Genomic DNA, 24,686 nt, shown 5'->3' with positions numbered 1-24,686 from the left:
CGCCAAATTCAAATTTCAATGGAGGAATACGTACAATCACTACAAATGCCTGGGAAACCTTCAAAACATCAAATAAAAATTTTTTTTTTGCCCTACACATGTGCCCACTGTATAGTTAAGTTGCCATGAGTTAGGAAATGTAGGGGGGAAGGGAAAATTTTTTTCGATCTTTTTCAGCCTATCACCCATAATATAGAAAAACTTTTTTTGAAGCAATCCCTATCTACTCTATTGCGCTTCGCCTGGTCTGAGGTGGTGAAGGAAGTCTAGCGTAAAAGGTAGCGTTAAGTACAATGCGCGCGTTAGTGAATTTGCGTAGTTACGTCCGTTGCGAAAATTCGCCAGGCGTAAGGGTGCGAAGTAACACTAGAGAATTTAAGCCAGCGTTCGTTAGTGAATTTGCGAAGTAACGAAAATGACCAACGCTAGCGAATTGATGCTAGCGTTAGGCGCTTCGGCGCATAGTGAATTTGCCCCATAGTGAAAAGAACAATAAGCTTGTAATCTTTTTGTGCCTTTGTAAAGCTTCAGATATTTGAAGTCCTTATGGGGAAACAGTATTTTTTTGGAACTGAAGCACACAAGGTCCTGATGCTTTACATTACTGTACATATTTTTTCCCACTCTTTTCTCATTGCAGCCTCCTGTCTCTCCTTTGGTCGCACATCCTCATAGTTATATCTGGGCTGTCCAACCAAGTCATCCCCTCTTCACGTTATTATCAGAGGCTCCATGCTGCACTCAAGGTGAAATCTTGTGTTTATGTATAATGCCCATGGGCTGTCCTAGATTATTGTGGAACTACAGCCCAGTATTTTCCTATATCTGTAACCTTAGCTATGCGAAGGGGAACCCTGACCATACCTTGTACCTCAAAGGTGGTCTTGAAGTGAAAAAGGTCTGTCAAGAACTGCATTTCAATTTGGCAGTTTAGTGGCTTTTTTATTTAACCACATTAAACTTTCCATCAGAGGGATTTTCTGTGTTGAGAGGAATACCCAGTAATACATGCAATGTTTGCTTTTCTTCCATCAGAACCTAGAGCTGTGTTTTCATGCTGAAGGCTGTGGGCTACCACTCGAAGACCTTCATACAGCTGAGTTCATTGTAAGTAAAGTGAAACATACATTTAACCATGTTCTCCTCCTAAGTTCTCTTTCCTTCATTTCCTCTTTCATATAAGATAGCATCAAGCTCAACGTTACACAACCTCAATCCCACCATCTGGTTATCTCATCCTTCCTTAGATAAGATTAAAGAGCTAAACCTTACTCATCAGGCCTATCAGGTTCATTGTAAGTAAGGGGAAACATACATTTTAACCATGTTCTCTTCCAAAGTTCTCTTTCCTTCACTTCCTCTTTCATACAAGATAGCATCAAGCTTAACATCACACAACCTCAATCCCACCATTTTGTTTTCTCATCCTTCCTCAGATAAGATTAAAGAGCTATACCTTACTCATTAGGCCTATGTATTGAAGCTAAGGCCACACTGAGCGTTTTTGGGGAGATTTGGTAGGATGTTGCCTCACGAGGAAACTTTGGAAAACGAATTGCCGCGTGTGATTAGTGCCGGCGTTTTTTAATTTTAGCCGGCGCAGAGTGAGGGAAGGCGTTTGGGGAGATTGGTCGCCGCAAAGACGAGGCAATTAGTTGTCAGGCAACCAAATATCCCCAAAACGCTCAGTATGGCCTTACCCTAAATTTGTCAGCAATTGTATCTTTCTGTTCAGCTTGAAAAGAACACACACCTATTTTGTCCAACTCTCACTAAAATAATTCCTTTTTAGATTCTAACTCATATAGATTAAGAAAAACACCTGATGCTTTCTACCTTTTAGGGAGAGCAATACTTCTTTTCTAATGACCAGTACCGTGATTCTCAGTGTTTAAACTCTGGTAGTTTAGAGCATTTCCACCATGTCAGGTGCAAGATGGCCAGAAATATTATAAGCTGACAGCAAAAGATAAGCCTAAACCAACCTGCCGCTCTTGTTGTCAATCTATATTGTAAAACTCCCAACATCCTACCAAGAGTTGCACTGTAGTTTAACATCTGGAGTGCCCTCATCTAGACCTATTTCTTGCATATATTTTCAATAGGCTTGTTATGGTTCCACCATCTGTTTATAGTAACCCATGAGGAGCAACATTAGAAGCTACTAAATTACATTATTTTCTTCAGGCTTTGGACCAAGAGCTCAGTCTTAGCTCTTCCAACATTCACAAGCTTATTGAGCGCTATTACCAAGACAAGATCCAACAACAGGTAATTAATTCTTACAGTTAATTGTATTCTTTTTATTTTTTTTAATGTTTTTATTTTGCATTTACGCAAACAAAAACGTACAACAAGATCTAGCCCTTGGGGCTAGAAAAGGAAGGAAGGAAGGTATATGATAGGAAGAGAGAAAGAGGTGAGCCTGGGGAGACACATTAGCTTTATACATTACATGTATGTATCCGTTACATTGGTCATACAAAGCTTTTAATTACCGCAAAGCATTAACCTCCAGCCATATACCCCAGATGCCTTTGGATTTGTCCGGGCACCCGCGGGCCAGGTTTACAAGTTTCTGCTTGGGCAAAGAGTCGTTGAGGAGTTTTTTCCAAAAGTTCAATGCAGTTGGTTCCATGGATGTAGCAGTATTGCTTTGTTTGCATAGTAAAACAGTTGCAAGTAACATAGTTTAGCTTAAGGGCTCAGCAGTAGTGTTTCCACAATACCCAAAAGACACAGGCTGGGTGACAATTTATTAGGAAGTGCGAAAGATGTTTCAGCAGTTAAGTACCTCCCTCCAGAATCCCTGTATTTTAGGGCAGTCCCAAAAGACATGAATGAAAGTGCCCACTGCCCCAAGGCACTTGGGACACTGGTCCGATACCCCAGGGAAGATCTTGGCTAATCTTTGGGGAGTGAAATGTTAATTGTATTCTTAATAGAGAACCAACAGGCTCGGAGCAGGTCCAAGCTGAAGAAATACAATTTACAAGACTAGTCAGGGTTGTGAGCTCTTCAGCACACAGCAGCCCCATTTGGATTGCATTGACCCATTAGTGTCTGATCACTCAACATTCAAGAAAGATTAAAATCACACAGCTATCTCACATTTGATCTTGCATTAGTCCGACTACTGGTTTGACTCATAGAAGAGAAGCCTGGGGTCCCTCTTTATTACCACCAAACATCTATGAACCCAATAGTTAATTTTTTAAACCCTAAACCAGATTTCACTTATGCACGTGTAATTGTGAATTTCTAGTTAGGGTTTTTAGTTCACTGGGTCTTGGCTGGGGTGGAAACCAGTGTATCTGCTCTCCTGTTGTGGCCCTTTAACAAAGCAGGAATGTATCCAACACACAACAGACAGGCTAATAGTGTGCTATATGCAGGGGCGTAAATTAAAATAATAAAGGAGAACTCCAGCAGGATCTCTGCAAAACTTTGTTCCAGGTTAAACAACATGTTTTGGGTAGATACCCAAGTGTATCAAGAGGTAAAGAGGCCCAATGAGGCACTAACTCATATACAATTTAAATGCATATTGGTAAAACAGTTCAACTTCTAGACATTGTAGGGGCCTAAAAAAATAATTTACTGTGGGGCCCAATAATATCTAGTTATAAGTTACAAGATTTTAAGGGTTGACCATGGTTTTGAAGGCCATTAACAGAATAGTCAACTCACTTCATGTCATCTAGGGATTTCTAAGAAGTTTTTCAAGTACACTTTTAATTGAGGCCACATTGAATATGACCTATAACAACTGGTCTTTTATTCCCTTTATTCCCAGACTGAGTGCACTTCGGAGAAGTATGGGGCTGTGACAGTGAAAGCCAGCTACCGCTCCTCTGAGCAGAAACTGCGAGTGGAGATCCTTAATGCTGTCAACCTTCTTCCGCTGGATTCAAATGGTAAGAGATGCGCCTCATGCAGCGAGAGATGATTTCTTGCATATGTAAGCAAACAAGCACCTGTTTTCCACTTACTCACTGAAGCAGGAGACAAAATAAACCCACAAGAAAAACTACATAAGAATAAATCTGCTTACAAAGTACCTAGTGACTGAAGCAGCGGTGACTGGAACCGTCAGGCAGTTAGGTGCAATTCATCAAGCTGAGTCATAACAAGATGCCTATATGTGGGTGAAGTTTAATTACAAGTGGAACATATTGGGTTGCTACATTTTTTATATCTCCCTCGTGGGTTTTCTTTCCCTCCTACACCTTTTTCACAATAGCAGAACTTGCATGGGGTGCCTCAGATACGGGTGACTTATAGTGACTCCATTTCTTGGAACTTTACTGAACTACAGTTACCAGTAACACACAGCATGGCGTGATTGTTTGGTGGGGTAGAAAGCCAGGGGATGGGTGACAAAAAGTCCTTTTACAGTGGAATAGTAACCCCCTATCAGCAACTAGGTCTAATACGTTAGCTGTGGTAAGGACAATTGTCATGAGTTAGTACAGGTATGGGATCCGTTTCTGGAAACCTGTTAATTAAGGGAATTAAGGGTAGGTCATCTCCCATAGACTTTTAAGCATATTTCCCTTGACTCTGTAATAATTTAAAGGTACCTTTTACTTGATTGCAATTAAGATATAATTAATTTTTATAGAAGGCAATCATATTGGGTTTATGTGAGGTTTCAATGATTTGTACTTAAAGTATAGAGATCTAAATTACACAAAGACCCCTTATCTGGAAACCCCCCTGGTCCCGATCATTCTGCATAATATGTCCCATACCTGTAGCTGTAACAGGGCAGGAGTTAGAGAAAATGAGGCCCCTGGAAAGCACAATGACGGGCCTCCCTCTGAGGATGAAAATGAATATTTAAGCAACAGATAGTTTATGTCATATTAAGTGGCATATTAAAGAATCTTACCAAACTGGAATATATATTTAGGGTAGACACACCAGAAGATTCAGGGAGATTCAGTCTCCCGGCAACTAATCACCTCTTCTTCGGACGACTAATCTCCCTCAAAAGCCTTCCCGCCAGCTAGTATCTAAATCGCCGGCGGGATGGCACTCGGATCACTTAGTTTTCCATAGTCGCCCGAAGTTTCCTCATGAATCAACTTGGGGCGACTTTGGAAAACAAAGTGCTCTGAATTCGATTCTAGCTGGCGGGAAGGCTTTTCGGGGAGAAGAGCCCAAAGAAGAGGGATTTGTCGCCGCCGATTAAATTTCCCCGAATCTTAGCGTGTGCCCTTACCCTTAATTAAATATTGTTCATTTACATCTCATGCTTTGACCATCATTTTGTGATAATCTGCGTTCTGCCTGAGATCACTTGACCAGAAATACTACAACTCTAACCAGGGCCGGATTTACATAGCGGGTGCCCCTAGGCCCACTGCTGTTTGTCGCCCCCATCCCCTCCCTTTAACTGCACAAATTTTGATCATCGGGACCAGAGCAATGGGGATTGGTGCAGGGGAAATTTTTAAAACTATTGTATCTCCTGCTTCTCCCTAGTGTTTCTGAACCAATGTGGGTGTGGTTGGGCATCAGGCCGTCCCCTAAAAATCTGCTGCCCTAGGCCCGGGCCTTGGTGGCCTTTCCACAAATCCGGGGCTTTTAACTAATACAGGAAGAAGCAAAAGACAGAACTCTGTCTTTTAATTGGCTCATGTGACCATTACACGTATGGTTTGTTTGGTTTATTTGTGTGCACAGTGAATCCTACGATCCCAGGGGGTGGTGCTTATTTTTTTAAATAACAATTTTCTATTTACAATTACCCAATGGCACATACTACTAAAAAAAGTATATTATTATGAAAATGGTTTATTTACATGAAGCAGGGTTTTACATATGAGCTGTTTTACTCAATATCTTTTTATAGAGACCTACATTGTTCAGGGGGTATAGTTTTCCTTTAATAAAGACTGGAGCATAATGGTGTCTACAGTTTTCTGTTGAAAATAGCATGCCACAGCTTGGGGAACATACAGTAATATGTAATTATGTGCAGTTACAATATTGATAGTTCATCCCAGTGTGTTGCCAGACTGTACAATATCCACCAGCCTCCTAGATAGCACCAATGTTAGAAGCATTTGACAGGTGTTCTATCTATTATTTCCAGTGGCATATAATGCCATTGGGAAAAAACATTTCGGGCCCAACCTCAGTCAGGGCAGCCATCAAGGGGGGATATGGGGGAGAGTTGTAGGGGGCCCGAGGGTAAGGGGGGCCCCGCCACGCCACACTTACTTGATTAGCCGGGCCCTCCATCTTTCTGAGAGCTGCTGACTTCGGGAAGGCATGGACGTTTAAGGGGCCCTGGCCACCAATTTTCTCATAATGTGGGTGGGCCCTGGCAACCAATTTTTTTTCTCATGTGGGGTCCTAGCCACCAATATTTTTTAATGGGGGGCCCTGGCCACAAATGTTTTTTTATGGGGGGCCCTGACCACCAATATCTTTTTATTTTTTATTAACATGTGGGAACCCTAGCCACCAATATTTTTTTGTTTTTTTTTACTGTGTGGTGGGGGGTGGACCTGTGGGGTGGGGAGGGCGCACCTATAGGTGGGGCTTGCGGTGGGTGCAGCCCAGGGGGCCCAGGAAATTTTGTCGTATGGGGCCCTGCGATTTCTGATGGCGGTCCTGACCTCAGTGCTGCTCAATGACTCCCAACTACCGGCCAGTACAGGAGCAGTGCACAGAAAGGAGGGTATGGGTGCAGGCAGGAGGGAGTGGTGTGGCACAGTCCTCACTGAACTGTTGTAGACTGTTTGGGTAACTTGATGCCAGAACAAGTATGGTATCTGTGCAACACAACATGAAGCCCTGATGAATTACTGTCTAAGACAGAATACACCCTTGAAACAGCTGCCTGCTCAGCACCTGTTAGTGGGTGGCTAAAAGTGGGCAGATATTGGCACAGGCCGCGGGTAAAGAATGTTATTGGAGGAAAAGAATGGATTAAATATTACTAATAATTGTGGCACTGCATTCACACCCCTTATATTACTGCACAGGTAGCAGTGACCCCTTTGTGCAGCTGACTCTGGAACCAAAGCACCTGTTCCCAGCCGTGGAGCCTCGCAGCACCCAGATCAAAAAGAATGAGCTAAACCCGCTGTATGATGAAACCTTTGACTTGTGAGTACTTAACTCCTGTGCCACTCACTTTCATGCCATCCACATTATTTTCCAGACCCAAATCTCTGTCCTTAGAGTTTACAATCCAATCTCATCCCCATCTAATTTTGGTGGCAAAGTTACAAAAAAAAAACATTTTAAGTTCTACATGGCAAAGATCTTTTTATTGAACAGGAAGAACTTGCAATCTACTTCAGGTGCTCAGTTTAGTAAGACTTGCAATACAGTATTATATCTTCTTATCTTATCCCCACTAGGCATCTCTTGCATTACAGAAAATGTCATTTGTTTAAACAGAAGAGCAAACTTCTAAAACAATTCCACAGGAAGGAAGTGGTTTTACTTGGAATTCATTTCACAACTAACTGGTAGAATATGTAACCCCAGAAATACTTCTCATTTTCTCCAGCCATTCGAACAGTGGTGGTAGCTCTGTTCAAAATGAAGACAACGGTTCATTCAAAACCCTGATCTCATCTCTTGTGTCAAGAGCAAGTCTGCCGGAGTCACGTGTACAGGGCAGTTATGCGTAGACAACAGGCACAGTTACAGTGCAGCATTCTGCATGTGCCGCAGTGTCAGTAGTAGTAGTAGAGAAGTAGCTTGAAGGGGACAGGATAGCTAACCAGCTTTTGGAACGGTACTACAACTAACTCCCTGACAGGATTATGACTGATCACCAAGGAATCATGAGCAGCTAATTTCTTGATGTGACCTAGATGGGTGTTTCATGCAATATTCATAGAATTTTCATTTAGAATTGTGTCTTATTGCTACATAGATTGATATACTAGTTATTGGAAATATAAGGCTAGAGACAGCTTCCAGCCTGTGGAGAAATATAGGCAGAGTATCCACTCCTTTGCTGCTGCTTCTCTGCCGGCACCCTTATACATTGCCTCCGTTCGTGAACAGGCAGACACGAGGGATTTACAGCTCAAAATGTAAAATAGTGTTTCTGCTCTGAAATCTGCTACGTCTGTCTGTGCCGAGTGGAGGCAATGTTTCCGGGTTCCGGCACTTCGATCAGCAGAGAAACAGTGGAGAAGCGGATTCTTGACCTGTGTTTCTTCACAGACTGAGATCCACCTGGCTGACCCTAGCTTAAAGTTGACTATACACAGCCTGCTCTATATGTGATGCTGTCCTATCATCTTGCAAGCAGAATGGCCCAATACCACACAAGGGACCAGACCAGGTCTGGATTCAGGATCAAAATGGGCCCTGGCATTTCAGGTACACAGAGGCCCAGATAACCCACACAGCCACAAAGCCCAAACAGCCCACTAAATAGTGACTGTCTATGGCATCTTACAGCAGCTCCTCTGTCATGTTTCGGAACCCTCATATTGCCAGTCTGGGTCTGGACCATACACATGTATCACCTGACTGGGGGAAATAGTCTGCTAAGAATGATAATCTTCAATCAACCAGAATTATCAGTCTGATCAGTCTTCCGACTGGTCATACATGCCTAGATCGATGGGCAGTATAATCAAAATCTACCAAACTGTCTGACCAAATCTCGGCATGTATGGCCAGCTTTTTAGTCTTTAGCAAGGCCCCAGGAGAAGAATAAATATTTGCTTGTCTGTCTGGAGGTTAAGGAAGTTATTCAAACTCCACGGTACTTTGTTTTATTTTCCTTCTCAGTCTGGTGAAAGCAGAACAGTGCAAAGGGGCCGGTGCCTGCCTCCTCCTGACAGTGTTTGACTACGATACGCTGTTGTCCAATGACTTTGAAGGGGAGGCATTTTTGGAACTTGCAGGCCTACCAGGTCTACAGCAGGAGGAGTTAGAAGAAGGGGGCCTTGTGACCAACATCCCACAGATACGCCTGCCTCTCACCCATCCTAAACCCAATGGTCAGTGTCTGGCACATTTATCAGTTTTGCATATCTCAAATCTGTTATAGAGCCGCTCCACCTTTGAGCAAGTATAGTGATCAGTGACCCCCTGTCAAAAGCTGACTACTCATGAAGGAAATGATAGAGCCACAGTTTGGCCTGAGAGCCAACCAACCAGATCAGTGCAATCCTTCTTTGTGTGAGAAAACTAAGGGGCCGATTCACTAACTTCGAGTGAAGGATTCGAAGTAAAAAAACTTCGAATTTTGAAGTGTTTTTTGGGCTACTTCGACCATCGAATGGGCTACTTCGACCTTCGACTACGAATCGAAGGATTCGAACTAAAAATCGTTCGTCTATTCGACCATTCGATAGTCGAAGTACTGTCTCTTTAAAAAAAACTTCGACCCCCTAGTTCGCCATCTAAAACCTACCGAACTCAATGTTAGCCTATGGAGAAGGTCCCCATAGGCTTTCCTAAGTTTTTTTGATCAAAGGATATTCCTTCGATCGTTGGATTAAAATCCTTCGAATAGAACGATTCGAAGGATTTAATCGTTCGATCGAAGGAATAATCATTCAATTGTTCGATCGTACTATCTGCGCTAAATCCTTTGACTTCGATATTCGAAGTCGAAGGATTTTAATTCCCAGTCGAATATCGAGGGTTAATTAACCCTCGATATTCGACCCTTAGTGAATCGGCCCCTAAATGTATACAATCTTTGTATGCATTTGGCACAATCAGCTCATCTATTGAAATAATTGTAGGAATTTTTGGAGACTTCTCCATCTCTAGCTTATGTATTTAATTGAATACATGAAAGAGCCTTGTGTATTTAATTCGAATTAGTTTTTGTCTTTATTGAAAGAAAAGCTCAAATAAATAAAAAGGCTAAATAAGAGGTGAGTATGGGCATTTGTGACAAATTGAACAGATAGATTCACATTTTCCTCTCTCTCTTGTTGCAAGAAAAAATAGTGCTGTTGTACTGAGGCTATTAAGCTATTAGGGTGTATTGTGCTCAAATTACTTCAGAAACCATCCCATAGTTGATTTACAATTGTCAATTAAAATTTAAAAAAAAAAAATTACAATTAAAATGCTATTATGGATTTTGTAACAAGGCTGAAAATCAAAACTGTGCCCCATTAAGTTCAAATCCTATTTTTATTAATAACAAAAATAATAAATACAATCACCCTGTGCAGAATAACCTTGTGTCCTGTGCTAGATATAAAAGGGTAAATAAAATTGACTTATATTTAACTATTAAATGGATATTATATAAAATGGACATATATAAAAAAAAATCATACCTATGTCACTCCCAGGACACAGTTTAATAGAGGTAACAATCAGACATAATTGTAAGATAAAACAGTCCTGAAACATCTCACTCACTGATATTCTTCCCTCTCAGGTGACCGGATCTTGCAGATTTTGGAAAACCGCCGATCTGACCGAGAAGCCGTTGCATTTGTCAAGCTGCGTAGGCAGAGAGCCCGCCAGTCTTTGGAGGGCAAACGGTGACCTCAGGGGGGTCGGGGGTGACGTGTGCAATGTTGCTTTTGCGGAACAGGAAATCCTCTGCACAGCCATAAAATAAGTTATTCCCTGCAGCACCAAAGGAACGGAAGAGTTTAATCCAAACCACTGGAGAATCAGGAGAGAATAAACCCTTTAGTGTGGACTGTGAGATATGACTGCTATTGTGTGGGTAATTAAAATAGTTTGTGAGTGTTCGAGCCCCTGTATTTACGGTAGGGGCAGAAGGAAGATGTTGTCTGGGATCCAGAATAAGATGGGACCTTTTAAGGGAACAAAGATAAGAGTACAAAAATATTTTATATTGTGTAATGCCTTATGCCTTCAACCATGTGTCTTGCTTGATACATTGTGTGTAATTGTTGCACTGCTTGTATTCACCTGTGTTGCAATGTACAGTGATACTGGATAGTTTTACCTTTATAAACAAACTATAATAGTAATAGTTAGATATTTAGACATTGGTAAAACTTGGCTGATGGGGATTGCTGGGAGCTGCACGGGCCTTTCTGCATAACCTGAAGACCCCTCTTTTATAATAATAATATATTCTTCTGTTCATACATAGAACACTGAAATATTGTTGATTCCAAGGTCTATCAGTGCAGAGCAAATGGTCTATTTTCCCTATGAAGCTGTACACATTACTGTAATGAAGTATTTATAAAGCATTTAATATTCACACAGGAATGGGTAAGATGTGTTATTCATTTGCAGCCCGTATCTACTGTATATTTACCAGTGAGTAATTCAGAAGTTGGCAGATAGTTGCCTGTGGAAGCGCTTGCTTTGGGCACATTGACGAGACTGGGCTGCTTCTCCTATGGACACAATGGAATTCCAGCTAACAAAGAAGATGGGATAGACTGGCTCGATGAAAGATGCACGAAATCGATGAAGAACAGGCATATCATCAGATACCTCGTGAAAGGACAGGCATCCCCGATCCCAATCCAGGAAGACACCTAAACATTCCTGTTGTCCTGTGGCTACCAGTACCCGCTGTCCATCATGCCAAGCGTAACAGCGTGTGTTGGTCCACTCCAAACACCAGGAGTGGGAATTCCTCCCAGCCAGACAGTGACTCTGGTGCCCCTTGCGATAGATGCTACGGTATGATACACCCAGACTGACTCGGTTGCCAGACAACTGGACTTCCCAGTAATGCTGCCCTTTGCCCAGGGGTTCGTGGCCCAGCACTTGTGTGTAGTGGTTGAACCGTCCAGGGTTGTCTGGGTAGCCCTGAGGCTGCAGCTTGCACAAAACCCTTCTGTTACTCTGCATTAGTGACAGGTTGTGATGGGCAGTATTCGGGTCAAGGGTTACATCTCTGGAGTCTGGAGGTGGAAAAGTAAAAATTAGACAAATAATGGGGACTTATTAGTGCAGGTATGTCAGGTAGAGAAGTGGAAAAAAGACAAAAGCTCAAAGAGAACCCTTACACTTAAGGAATTCGGCCCGCACCCGAGGAATTAGTGGCATCAAAGGGCTCCCCCAATCTTCTGATACCTTAGCAGAACTTGTAGTCCGTGTTCTCTGGACTATAGAAGAGAGAGAAACAGTTCATTAATGGGTGAATCCAATCTGCTTTTAACGGTTAGTTAAGTGGAAGAAGTTTACAAGAGATTATGATTTAAACTTTTATTACTGGATCCTGACAAGTATCTTTAGTTGGATGGTTGTCAGTGACTTCTGTTATAATATATATATGAGACAGGACTTAGCTATGCTAAGTGTTCCACAGGATGCAGTGCAACTTTGTAAACACTTTAGCTGCAGTTTCCCCTTAAAGGAACAGTAACACCAAAAAATTAAAGTGTCTTAAATGAATGAAAATATATTGTACTGTTGTGCTGCACTGGTAAAACTGGTGTGTTTGCTTCAGAAACTCTGCTATAGTTTATATAAATAAGCTGCTGGGTAGCCACGGGGGCAAGTATTCAAAGCTGAAAAAGAGCTAAAGGCACATGATACACAGCAGATAACAGATAAGCTTTGCAGTATATTCTTCACAGCATATCTATTATCTACTCTGTATCCTGTGCTTGAATGGCTGCCCCCATGGCTACACAGCAGCTTATTTATAAAAACTATAGTAGAGTTTCTGAAGCAAACACACCACGTGTACCAGTACAGGGCAACACTACATTATATTGTAATTTCTTTTGAACGCTTTCATTTTTTTGGTGTTACTGTTCCTTTGATTAATTATTTTCACTTATCTTCATGGGGTGTCAGACTTACAAGAACTAACTTACCCTGTTGTATCATGTGCCCCATGTGATCAGCACACAGTTCCAGCAAGCTTTCTCTAAATTTAGCCATAGCTTCAGAGAGCCATAACCACGGGATCTCTTTCACGCTGAACTCTTGCTCTTCCTAAAACCAAAAGCCAAAGGGTTTAGTAGGGAGAGAGACAACAGATTTCATATTTTGATTCATCATCCAGCTAAAGTCAAATGTTGTAACACTGAAGTGAAGCTACACAAATTCACAGCACTGTATGGTCCTGGTAAATATTGGAGGAAGTATCTTTTAATTCGTTTCCAAATTCCCAGAAAGTTCCTCATGTTATACAGTGCCATGTAATGAGAAAAGGGATGCATCGAATCCACTATTTTGGATTTGGCCAAACCCCCGAATCCTTTGCTAAAGATTCGGCCGAATACTGAACCGAATCCTAATTTGCATATACAAATTAGGGGTGGAAAGGGGAAAACATTTTTTACTTCCTTGTTTTGTGACAAAAAGCCAGATGATTTCCCTTCCTGCCCCTAATTTGCATATGCAAATTAGGATTCGGTTCGGCCGGCAGAAGGATTGGCTGAATCCGAATCCTGCTGAAAAAGGCCGAATCCTGGCAGAATTCCAAACCGAATACTGGATTCGGTGCATCCCTAATTGTATTAGAAAGTTGTTGGTGCATAAATACAAGCATTATTTATGCTTTACCAACCCAAAAATAAAAAATGAAACTGGTCTGGTCTTTAATACCACCTTGTATTACCTGGGAAGGAGGTAACACAGTCATGGTGAGCCCTTCCTCCATAGTGTCAGCATCTTCTTTTTTTTCCACCTGATTCTCATCCTGCTTCAATGTTTGGCTGTCTTCCTGTTCCAACATCTCATTCTCTGCTTGTTCCATGAGCTGGAGGAATCGGAATCCGGAAGCTTGCAGAATCCGCACCATGTCATTGAATCCCTTGCTCACCTCCCTGCGTTGCCTGACCATTGAGGTCTATAAGGTTAAGGGGTTTCGAATAAAACATAAAATGTTATGCAAGATGTGTCAATTCCCAGACTGCATACAGGAACAGTTCAGAGATGGAATGAGATCTAAATAAATCATAACAAAAACAAAAACAACTTTCTGAGTATGTCAGAAAGCATCTAGACTAGACTGCATCTATGTAACTCATCTATTATCATACTCTATGCTTTTACATCTTAAATTATATCTATTCTTATCTGTTTAAGAAAAGTCACTTACCCATCGGTTGGTATGTTCAGGGTTTCTCCGACACATTGGGGGTGTTGCAATGCTCTCACTGTTTGCCCTGTTGGGGTCCTCCTCCTGAGTGATGTGAGGATGGTTTATCTCCAAGTCCTCCTTAATATTCCAATATGGTTTAGACGATGCAGGGGTTACCTTACTAGACTCCTGGGGGTTGGAAAAATCATCCACCATCTGGGAGAGGATGCTGTTCTTGCACAGCCTTGGTGGGGAATCCGTTCGGAAGGGACATCTGCACTGGGGACAAGATGTAGAGGACCCTTGTAGTGACCAGCACTGGGTGATGCACCCAAGACAAAAGCTGTGGCCGCAGGGGATGGTGACAGGCTCCTGAAACAGATCCAGGCAGACTGGGCATCGTAAATATTCTGAGCACAGGAGAGAAGATGTGGCCATGTCAGTAGCTGAGAATACAAACACTGAAAGAGAACGCTTGACCCAAAGACAATGGAAGGAACTCTCCCCAGCTACTCACATCCTACAGGAAGCCACCGGTCTTGTCCAAAACACAAACAACTACAAAAGAAAAACATCCTATTAGCTCAATGGAGTAGATTAGGAGTCAATCCCTCTAGCTCTAAATCATATATCAGTATCTAAATCATATATCATATATTTCTAGTAGAATGAGCTCTAGTTAACTGGAGTTAAGCAGTTAGGTAACATTTGCATTTGCAAAGTTCAGGTCTTGTAACTGGGGGTTATTTAATAAAATCTGAATGCAAAAAACTGAAAGAAAATGTTGTATTTTACTAGAAAATCCGAATGGTTAGTTGAATTTTTTTTTCGAGATTTATTATCCTTGAGGCTGCAAAAAGCCAGAATCCAAAAAATCCGCCATCTCAGACCTGCCGAGGTTGTATATAAGTCAGTGGGAGAGGTCCCTATCCTATTTGGACATTTCTGTGGTCTGCGCAGGAATTAGCCTGAAAATCCAAATTTCAAATCTGAAAAATTTGGGCTTTTCAGGAATAAGCCTGAAAAAAAATCAAGCGAATACTGGAAACAATCTGAAAGAATTTAACTATTTGGCTTTTCACACAATTAAGGTCAAATCGTGGATTCTAGTTTGGTCTTATATTTTAAAAAAACAGATAGATTAGGATTTTAATAAACCTCCTTCAGAGAGGTCCCCCCCATATGCCCACCTTAAGGGGGCGATATCGGGCTGATCCAATCATGGGCCCTAGGGCCCAACGATTGGATCATAATGCAAAGAATACAGGCGGTAGAATCGCCTGACTGTCCACGATCCAATGGGATTTTTACCCATGCCGATCAATATTTGCCCAGATAACGATCGGGAAAGCCCGTTGGAGGGCCCCACACACAGTCCAGTAAGCTGTTGGCAGCTTTTATCAGCCCGTGTATGCCGACCTCTACATGTTATGTAATGGTGATAGCACCTAGTATTCTCCAGTGTTCATAAAGTGATACTGAGCTCATCATGTAGGTAAGTATGGCCAACCTTAAGGGCACTTGAACCTGGGGCTCTTCCCAGTTCTGTTCAGGAACTAGGCCTGACTGATTCTGATTCTCAAGAGACAGTTTCCCAGCTGTAAAATTTCTAATGGAAAATAACTAGAATGGCATCAAATGGGAGGCTTAATTCCTTCTGACGTGTTCTAGTTTAGGTAGGACAAGTCTTTTATACATGTTGCTTTTTACAACTGTTTATTCTGACTTTTTTCTGTACAAGCCCTTTTTTTTGTTTTTCAATTTTAGAATTTAAAGTAACCAATCAGAAAAGTGCACCATGGTCATGATTGGCTAATTCATGTTGTAATGTGATTGGTTAATGTTCCTTTTAAGCCTGTGTGTTTAATGTTTCGCTTCAGCCTGTGGTTAAGTTCCCCTCTGTGCCACGAAACACATACATCTTTTTTATTAAATGTCCCTTTAAAGTCTGCGTGTTTAATGTATCACTTCAGCCTATGATTAAGTGCCACAAAACACTTAAGGTTCTGCCTTGACTCACACTGTTTGCGGTCCAGAAAGTACCAGCCTTCTGTCTCTGTGTGTTTCCTGTAAGGCTCCCTAAACTGAAGTCTGGGGTTTGAGCACACAGACCCAACGTACACAGAGGTAAACTATTACATAACTGATCTTTCTATTGGTATTGTCTCATGGAATAGGTGATGTCTTGCATCCAGAAGATAAATAGACCATGATAATTAGTGCTTAAATTCCATGTATTTATTGGGGATAATATGCACAGACAGACTGTTTCTCCCTTTCTATTATTTTTATTGATATGGGTACGAACAGATATATATTTTTTAAGAGGGCAGAGTTATTGATCATGTTTCTCTGTACATTGTTATATGGTATTATAGGGGAGCTCTAAAACATTCAAATCCTCATGTTATACCATCTATTTAGGGGATATAAATAAAAAGTGCTGGGTAATAGTGGCAAGGGGGCCCCATTGAATTTAAGAAGGTATGGGTCCACAAATGGAGGTGAATAGTTTGAGATAGTTTTCTGCAGATCTCCACTGTGTCAGTGAATTCTGAGTTTCACTTCAGTAACAGATGTAGTGATGCAGGGTTCTCACTCCTCGCTTTCTATTGTAAATATATCTACGCTATTACACAGTGTAATAATTAATACACCATGTAAAGGACCAGTAATGCCACAAAAACAAATGTCAGTTGACATACTACTTATTTATATCCAGTCCATGTTAATATGTTTTCTTGTGAGGGGGAATTCCTGGTTTATATTGCAGTGTGTTTGCTGCAGTGTTCAGTCATCTTTTATATGTTGTCAAAACAAAGGACAACCTGGTTTTACTATGAACCTGTCTAGTATATATTTATAATCTGCCCCTGAAGCCCGAACAAAAACAAACTATAGGTATTTTTCAAAAACAACATATGTGTCCAATAAACAAAATAGAAATGTTCACAAATGTTCCTGCTATGGGGCTTCAGATCCATTACAATTTTGTCCCTGTTAGAGTCCCTTGCACTAAGCACCCACAGCCAGTCCATGCTGCCCATTAAGCCTAACACAAGGGAGCCCTGTACAACTGTACTAAACAAGCATTTTGTATATGGCCTCAACACTGGCTCTCCCTTGTGTGCTGATGCAGGAGCTGCCGACACCTGCAAATCTGTCAGGGTCCAAAAATAGGCATCGACTTCAGGTCTGGATGTAAGTATTGGAGCGGATCCAAACCGTAATACAATCAGGCAGGCACTCAAAGGACCGGTCCTCAAGCACAGACGTGTAAATGAAATATATAGTTTATTCGGTATGATTAAGTATCTGTGAGGATATGAAACACGTAAGGCTGTGCCATAAATACCGAATAAACTATATATTTCATTTACACGTCTATGCGGAGGGCCGATCCTTTGAGTGCCTGCCTGATTGTATTATGGTTTGGATCCGCTCCCTTAGCTGAAGGTTCGGGGCAGCTGGGCCAAGGGGTCGGCAGAGTAGGCACGTGCCTAGGGCGCAAAGCTGGGTCCCCTCTCTGGCCTACTCTTCGCTTTCTACTTAATTTTTCGCTCCTGCGCAAGCTGGGTGAGTCTACATAATAACCATTGTTCTCTTTTGATATACAGGATGTAAGTATTGCCCACTGCTGAGCACAGTCATTTGTGCACTGAAAGGAGAACTAAAGCTTAACTAAAGAAGTAGCTAGAAATGTTGTACATTATGTTTTGGGCTTCTGTACCAGCCCAAGGCAAGCACAGTCCTTTAGCAGAGAAGATCTGTGTCTAAAAAGATGCCCCAGTAGCTCCCCATCTTCTTTTCTGCTGATTCACTGCACATGCTCTGTGTTACTGTCACTTACTGAGCTTAGGGACCCACTCACAATATACAGTACACATAGAATAGAAATGTCACAATATAAGGTTCAATATAAGTGCAACTAGCCCAATAATTTAATAATGAGCCCTGTAGCATCAGTTTATTTTACATTCCAACCTCATTTTCTGCTGGATAATTTGTGACAACCCCTAAGCTTAGCTTCTCAACAGCTGTTCAGAGTCCACTGAGCATGTGAATGTCGCAGACACTTTCCAAGATGGTGACCCCCTGTGACAAGTTTGAAGTCCTGGATCATTGCTTCTATTGGGAAGCTGAAACGTTAGGCTGGTGCAATAAGATCATTATATAAAATGTCATTTTTAGCCATATTAATTTTTAGGGTTCAGTTCTCCTACTGAAGCTGGGCACCCCTTACTTCCTCACTGATCGAATTGTGTTGCCCAGAGCCAACCCCTTCTGACATTATTTCTCATAATTGATAAAGGGAGAGGGCTCTCAACTCAAGCCCCATCTCAACTTTGGGCTAGGTTTATCCTAGGTTGAGGAGTGGATGGGTTGGGGTGTACCCAGGCATCACTAGAACTTTGATCTTGTATTTCTACTTGACCCCATAATAAATAATTCTCAATGTAAATAAATGATGTGATCTAACATCATACTTGCACACCCTCTTACAAACATTCAAATGCACACATGATAGGAGACTTGTTTAGAAGAAAAACAAGACATTTTAAACAGGTAAATGGTGCAGAGAGCCACCCTTAAGTCAACAGAATATATATATACAATATCTTATAAAATGACCTAATTGAAAGAATAAAAAAAAAATATTCTAACATTTTATCACATTTGTTTGCGACTCATAGTTACTCACGCAAGTAGACAAAAAAACAAAACAAACAATTTGAAAGCAAAAAAGAATTACTAATGTTATTGGGATGAGAAAGCAGTCACTGTTCGATGGATTTCACTGTATATTGCGCAAAATAAACTGACTGATGCTATCATGTACCTGTAGTAACTGAAGAGATTACTGACCTCTTCCTCAAGTGACTTGTTTATGCTTTTTGGTAGGGATGCATCAAATACATAATCTTTGAATCGAGGGGAACACCAATATATTCAAATGTGAACAAAATCCCCCAAAATGGCATCTTTTTGTCTTCGCATGTCCAGTGCTTTAATATCACATGATTTTTAAGGGACACTGATTCAAATTGTAGCCCATTTCTTTATTTTACCCCCCCAGCAGAAGCCCTACATAGCACCAGTAGGTGGGCTGCTTGTCCTTCTCTATGGGGGTACACAGCAACTTTCAGAATGAAATGCCCCTTAGGGTATGGACACACAGGCAGATTCGGGGATTCTGGGAATTGCCTCTTCTTCGGGGCAACATTTTGTCCGAACTGCCTTCCCCTACCTTCCCGCTGGCTATAATGAAAAATCGCCGTACTTCGTTTTCCGAAGTTGCCTCACGAGGAAACTTCAGGAAAACGAAGCACCGTTCTCCTACTGAAGCTGGGCGAATTGATCGAATTGTGTTGCCCAGAGCCAACCCCTTCTGACATTATTTCTCATATTGGATAAAGGGAGAGGGTTCCATCCCGCTGGTGATTTTCTCATTATAGTCGAATCTGCCCATGTGTCCTTAACCTTAGGTCAAGGACTTACTTGGTGGATGATCTGCTTTATTCCGCATGCGGTTTGTACCCGGCTGAGAAAAGCAAATTCACTCCCAGCCGTTCCTCTGTGTAGCTCCACAGACTGGGACAACATCAGCCTGTCTGCAGCTACACATGGCAGATTTCTGAAAATCCTGCCTAAAAAACAACAAATTTTGCGGCAGAAATGTAGCGACACACAACCAATGCCTGGCCTATACGTGAAGCTACATGGAGGATAGGATCCAGTTTTTTCAGCTTCTGTTAAAAAGACAGACGGAGAAAAGCGGAACATCTACCCAGTGTGCCCCTAGTCTTAGGCAACTGCCAATGTATTTTTAGGCAGCTGTAGGCCCCCTAAAAAGAAGTGCTTTGTATACAGGATATCAGATCCTGGGGAATAGCAATCCTGAACTGAACTACAATTCATGTCAGTATAACATTATGCTAGGGATGCACTAAATCCATTATTTTTAAATTCAGACTGCATCCTAACCAAATCTAAACCATCATTTTCATATTCTATTGCAGCAACACTGAGCAAAATTGCATTCACCTGAAAAAATGGCATAACCGTCAGAAGAAGAAAAGTCACTGTTAAGTGCAAATTTGGCATTCTAGTTCAACCTGGGTTGGCACTTTCTTTCTTGGAAAAATACTCCTACCTAAAAAACTTTCTGCTGAGTGCCATGCCAACATATTCTTATGCTTTCCTAGGGCATAGCCTGCACTGCCCTGGTGAGCACATGTGCAGAACTTCAGTCACTGTACTGCACGTGGCCAACTTCAACAGGGGATGCCTGAGAACAGAGACGAAAATAGCAAATCCATTTTTGAAAAGAGAAGAATGGAGAAGAGAGCCAGGACAGGAAAGAAGGCTAGCATCACTTTGTGGTTACTAACAAATTGGAACTCCAATGTTTTTATCTCTAGTTCTCCTTTGCTGGACCCAAATCTTAAGGGATTGGGTCCAGCAAAGCATTAAGGATTTTGTGATTTATACATACATATAACGGCTGATGGATGTGTGGTAATATTTGGATATTCTGGAAATAAGCACTGGTTCTGGTCCAAGAACAGGACTGGTGCTCAAAATGAATTTCGAAACAGTGAGAATATTTGTTTACAAAAGACTGTTCTAAACTCCACATCTGAAGAAAGTTAACCTTCAGACATCTGAACTGACACCAGGATGGGTGTCTGCACTGTGCTTATTCCTTGGTAATTGTGTAAAATGCAAAATGATGACTGGGTAGTCACAGGGGCTGATTCATTAAGGGTCGAATATCGAGGGTTAATTAACCCTCGATATTCGACTAGGAATTGAAATCCTTCGACTTCGAATATCAAAGTCGAAGGATTTAGCGCAAATTCTGCGATAGTAAGATCAAAGGATTATTCCTTCGATCGACCGATTAAATCCTTCGAATCGAACGTTTCGAAGGATTTTAATCCAATGATCGAAGGAATATCCTTCGATCAAAAAAACTTAGGAAAGCCTATAGGGACCTTCCCCATAGGCTAACATTGACTTCGGTAGCTTTTAGCTGCCGAAGTAGGGGGTCGAAGTTTTTTTTAAAGAGACAGTACTTCGACTATCGAATGGTCGAATAGTCGAACGATTTTTACTTTGAATCCTTCGATTCGAAGTCGTAGTCGAAGGTCAAAGCAGCCCATTCCATGGTCGAAGTAGCCCAAAAAAAACTTCGAAATTCGAAGTTTTTTTACTTCGAATCCTTCACTCAAATTTAGTGAATCGGCCCCACAGAGTTGGACAATTATGAACACTTGTCCTTTCACTGATAATGCAGTGTTCCCTCAACAAGCTGAAAATCTACAAATCTGATTAAAAGAAGCAGACATCCTTAATTAAACACTTCAGAGAAACAAAGTTTTGTAACCACAAAACAGCCAACCAACCAGAGTACTGTGACTCAGTAGAGTTCCTCCCAGAAACTGGGTAAAGCTTAACTTGATGTCTGCAAAACGGTGACACTAAAGTGGTCCCATTAATTGATATAATTGTAAAACACTTCTAAATTTTACCCCACACAGGATAGATATGATTTTCAGCCATTTCACTCTTGTAAGAGGTTGTGCATATTGGTTTCAGTTCAGTCTCTCCCTCAGCAGAAAAAAAAAAGGCTTATGGGTACCTTCCATGGGAATGAAAAAAATGTTCCTTTGTTTAAAAGTGCTCAGTTTCACTAGGATTTCATTGTATGAATATATATTTATAAAAGTGTATCAAAAAATTAAGAGTTTGGAAGTGCCTGTGTCCAGGCAGCCAAGGGTCACGGCTGCAAGACAGGCGTAATATTCGTCTGGCAATCTTCTTCTTCAGCCTTGCACATTTCACATAGCACCGAGTGTTGGCACTGAAGCATTGTCCTGTTTTGGTCCTGACATTTAGGACATCTTGTTGATTTGAGCTGGTATACTGCCTGCAAAAGAAAGCGAACAGGAATTTGTGATAAACTGAAAGGTAGAGGGGGCAACAAAAGTTATGGGAGAAGTGGAGATGTAAAGGAAAGTGGGTGATGAACAGCCAAAGATAACATTAGAACCCAAAGGAAGGATTTACAAAGGATCCCTTTGTAAATATTTTTTTAAAAAAGTGTGGTTTCCTGTTCAGCATTCCAGTTTACTCAATGGCCTGCTCAATTATTTCTGTTCATTTTGCTATGAACTATGATTTAAAAAACAATTAAAAATAGTAGTAAATTGTGTAGTTCACAGGGGTAGTTCACCTTTAAATTCAGTTTTAGATCAAGACCGTGATTTGCTAATAAATTTTGCAATTGGTCTTCATATTTATGGTTATTTAATTATTTAACTGTTAGCAGCTCTCCGGTGTGGAAATTCAGCAGTTATCATGTTATTTAAGGGGTTGTTCACCTTCAAACAACTAGTTGTTTTCAGATAGATCACCAGAAATAACGACTTTTTTCAATCACTTTCTATTTTCTACAGTTTTTCTAATAATGAAGTCATTTTTCACCTTCTAAAGCAGCTCTATAAACTGTTCTAAAGTTATACATTTAGTTGATACATTTCTTATCTTTGAGTTTCATTACAGTCAGATGTTAATGTTAGTAGTTGCTAATATTCCAGCAATGCTGCTGAGAAATGTATCAACTAAATGTTGCAAAATTGGAACAGTTTAGAGTCTGCACCTGAATTACTGAGCTGCCAGACTGAAACACCAGAGACAGGAACATTCAACTTTGAACTTTGGAAAAACTGTAAAAAAATAAACAATGAAAAGTAATTGAAAAAAAAGTCTTTATTTCTGGGGAACAATCTGAAAACAACTCAACTGAAAAAAGTGTTTGGAAGGTGAGCAACCCCTTTAAAGGTGAACTAAACCCCCTTTCTAATAACCCCTACCCCTATAGTCCCCCCTCCCTGCTCCCCCAGCACAGGAGTTAACACAAATATATACTGCTAAGCCGGTAATTACTCCTTGTTGCAGAGTCAGAGCAGCGGAGCTCACGCGGGCCATCTTTAGCCGCGTCGGTAATTTCAGTAAGGAAGCTCCGTATTGGCGCACGCGCAGTTGAAACATTTCCCCCATTTTAAAGCAGGGAATGACCAATTGAAGACCATTTGAAAAGTAGCTTAGAATCGGATTTTCTATAATGTAATTAATTGGCATAATATCCCTTAAAAACTGAAATGCTACAAGGCCAGATATTTCCCTCAGTGGAACATTAGTATTATTGCAAGCTAGGGAAAGAAGTTAGCAAGAGACATAACACGTTTACATATGACACTTGATAAAACTGACACGGTGCCTAACTGCTAACTGTCAATGATCATTTGAGCTGATAGTTTAGTTTGCAGTAGCGTTCGTTGAGGAGGATGGGCCCTGGTGCGTGACGCGCAGCCGGGCCCCGCCCCCCTATGTACCGCCGCATTAGCCCGCATTTCTCAGTGGCGCACGGACTGCCGGGGGGCCCTGAGGGGGTGCTGGCCCTGGCCCGCTCGCACCCCCTGCTCCCCAGTAGTTCCGCCACTGTTAGTTTGTATTGTTAACTTAGTTAATTTTGTCACTCTGATATAGGAAACGAGATGCATAACCAAATTGTATCACTGTAAAATCTTACTGTCTAGTTTTGTATGCATACAACTCGTACGAATCTTTAATAAAAACAAAGTTTAAAAAAAAAACTGACACTGTGTTTTCCAAATGGAGATAAATGTTTGAGAACAGGCCAAGTGCAAGATAACTGATGGATTGTGTGGTCAATATCCTACCCCTCTGCCTGACCTTGTCGACTCTTTCCAGGCTGGCATGTAGTTGCTTCTGGATTGTATACAGGGTGGCAAGGGGAAGACCCTCCAGCTCAGACATAGAGCCATACATCTTTGAATCTTGCCCTCCTGGAACCCTCTCCAGCTCTTCCTGAAGCTTCTTTAGCTGCAGCTCCAGAGCATCCCTCTGCTCCCGGGCTAGTTCACATTCCATGCTAGCAGCTGTTGCTCGCTCATTGGCCTCTTCCGCTTCCTTCTTCCAGGCATCACAAGCCTGAGCGAGGGGGAAAAGCCATTATGTAACCATCAAAGAGATACCAAGCACCCCATGTATTGTTTTTGTTATGAAGCAATCACACATGAAAAAAGCAGAACTGGTATCTTCTTTCAGCAAAGTTTAACTTTTGATAAGAAAACAATCTTCAAAAATGTAGGAAACAATTTACTCTTTAGGTTTAGCTGAGACAAAGTCTAAACTGCATGTGACTAGCCTTCTTTACTGCAATGGCTTTAATATAACACAGTAGACTATTTCTTTCAACTTCCTTACTTCATCATGTACCATTTGAAGTAAAGCTGAACACAAATATGTTTCAACCAAGAGACTATAACTTGCTGTCCATCATGGAAAGCCCAAGGTCAGGAAATACTAAAGGAAACTCACATTGGCTTCATTGGTCCTTCTTTTTAGTTGGCGGGGTTTATTCATTTATTTATTTCCTCTAATTGGAAAAATTACTTATTCACATGTCAGGCCTTGTCTGAGAACAGGAACGATTCTGAATCACTGCTTCCCTACCAACTCCCTTATTATTCAAGAGGGTATAAGGTAAAAAGGGGACCAGGAGGGTATACGAAGTATCTTAGCTTTAAAAGGGGCGATGCTTCTTCAGTGCTACTTTATATTCAAAATGTGTCAGTGTGTTCCCTGATGACATTTGTCTTCT

The 24,686-nt window shown here is 41.3% G+C and overlaps 3 protein-coding genes across 7 annotated transcripts in view; 1 reads left to right on the top strand and 2 right to left on the bottom strand.

Moving 5' to 3' along the window:
• Positions 1-11,207, top strand: part of unc13d.L (unc-13 homolog D L homeolog) — a 30,398-nt gene extending 19,191 nt beyond the window's left edge. For 2 of the 3 annotated variants that reach the window (XM_018235336.2, XM_041576652.1), the window contains exons 27-33: positions 641-746; positions 1,036-1,107; positions 2,188-2,271; positions 3,797-3,917; positions 7,002-7,125; positions 8,779-8,990; positions 10,397-11,207. In XM_018235336.2, coding sequence (XP_018090825.1) covers positions 641-746; positions 1,036-1,107; positions 2,188-2,271; positions 3,797-3,917; positions 7,002-7,125; positions 8,779-8,990; positions 10,397-10,506 — 829 coding nt within the window. In that variant the 3' untranslated portion in view covers positions 10,507-11,207. Of the gene's footprint in view, positions 1-640; positions 747-1,035; positions 1,108-2,187; positions 2,272-3,796; positions 3,918-7,001; positions 7,126-8,778; positions 8,991-10,396 lie in introns of those variants that run through there. The other variant, XR_005964104.1, reaches the window with a different exon arrangement.
• Positions 9,811-21,608, bottom strand: trim47.L (tripartite motif containing 47 L homeolog). 2 transcript variants are annotated; one of them, XM_018235338.2, is made up of 7 exons: positions 21,529-21,608; positions 14,012-14,551; positions 13,529-13,759; positions 12,780-12,900; positions 11,964-12,062; positions 11,261-11,858; positions 9,811-10,784 (listed from the first exon to the last, which is right to left on the bottom strand). In XM_018235338.2, exons 2-6 carry the CDS (start codon positions 14,429-14,431, stop codon positions 11,272-11,274), a joined length of 1,458 nt encoding a protein of 485 aa, XP_018090827.1. In that variant the 5' UTR covers positions 14,432-14,551; positions 21,529-21,608; the 3' UTR covers positions 9,811-10,784; positions 11,261-11,271. The 2 variants fall into 2 exon arrangements, with proteins under 2 accessions (XP_018090827.1, XP_018090826.1); XM_018235337.2 differs by having other exon boundaries at positions 9,811-10,590.
• unk.L (unkempt family zinc finger L homeolog) overlaps positions 21,135-24,686 on the bottom strand; it is a 22,973-nt gene continuing 19,421 nt past the window's right edge. The window contains exons 16-17 of one of the 2 annotated variants that reach the window (XM_018235333.2): positions 23,743-24,013; positions 21,135-21,926 (exon numbers count right to left, since the gene is read on the bottom strand). In XM_018235333.2, the coding sequence (XP_018090822.2) occupies positions 21,892-21,926; positions 23,743-24,013 (306 nt within the window). In that variant the 3' untranslated portion in view covers positions 21,135-21,891. The remainder of the gene's footprint in view (positions 21,927-23,742; positions 24,014-24,686) is intronic. The other variant, XM_018235332.2, reaches the window with a different exon arrangement.

This window comes from Xenopus laevis, chromosome 9_10L, assembly GCF_017654675.1.
Source record: "Xenopus laevis strain J_2021 chromosome 9_10L, Xenopus_laevis_v10.1, whole genome shotgun sequence".
In the NCBI taxonomy this organism is placed as follows: Eukaryota; Metazoa; Chordata; class Amphibia; order Anura; family Pipidae; genus Xenopus; species Xenopus laevis.
Note: the sequence above shows the minus strand (reverse complement) of the source record. Positions and strands in the feature narration are given on the sequence as shown.

Excerpts from the sequence above, each read along its gene's own strand:
- trim47.L (XM_018235338.2), bottom strand. The coding sequence starts at position 14,431 with ATGGCCACATCTTCTCTCCTGTGCTCAGAATATTTACGATGCCCAGTC. Across the intron at positions 12,901-13,528 it reads CTGTGTTACCTCCTTCCCAG|GAAGAGCAAGAGTTCAGCGT; the intron begins GTAATACAAGGT and ends TTTTGGTTTTAG. Across the intron at positions 11,859-11,963 it reads GCGGGCCGAATTCCTTAAGT|ACTCCAGAGATGTAACCCTT; the intron begins GTAAGGGTTCTC and ends TTCCACCTCCAG.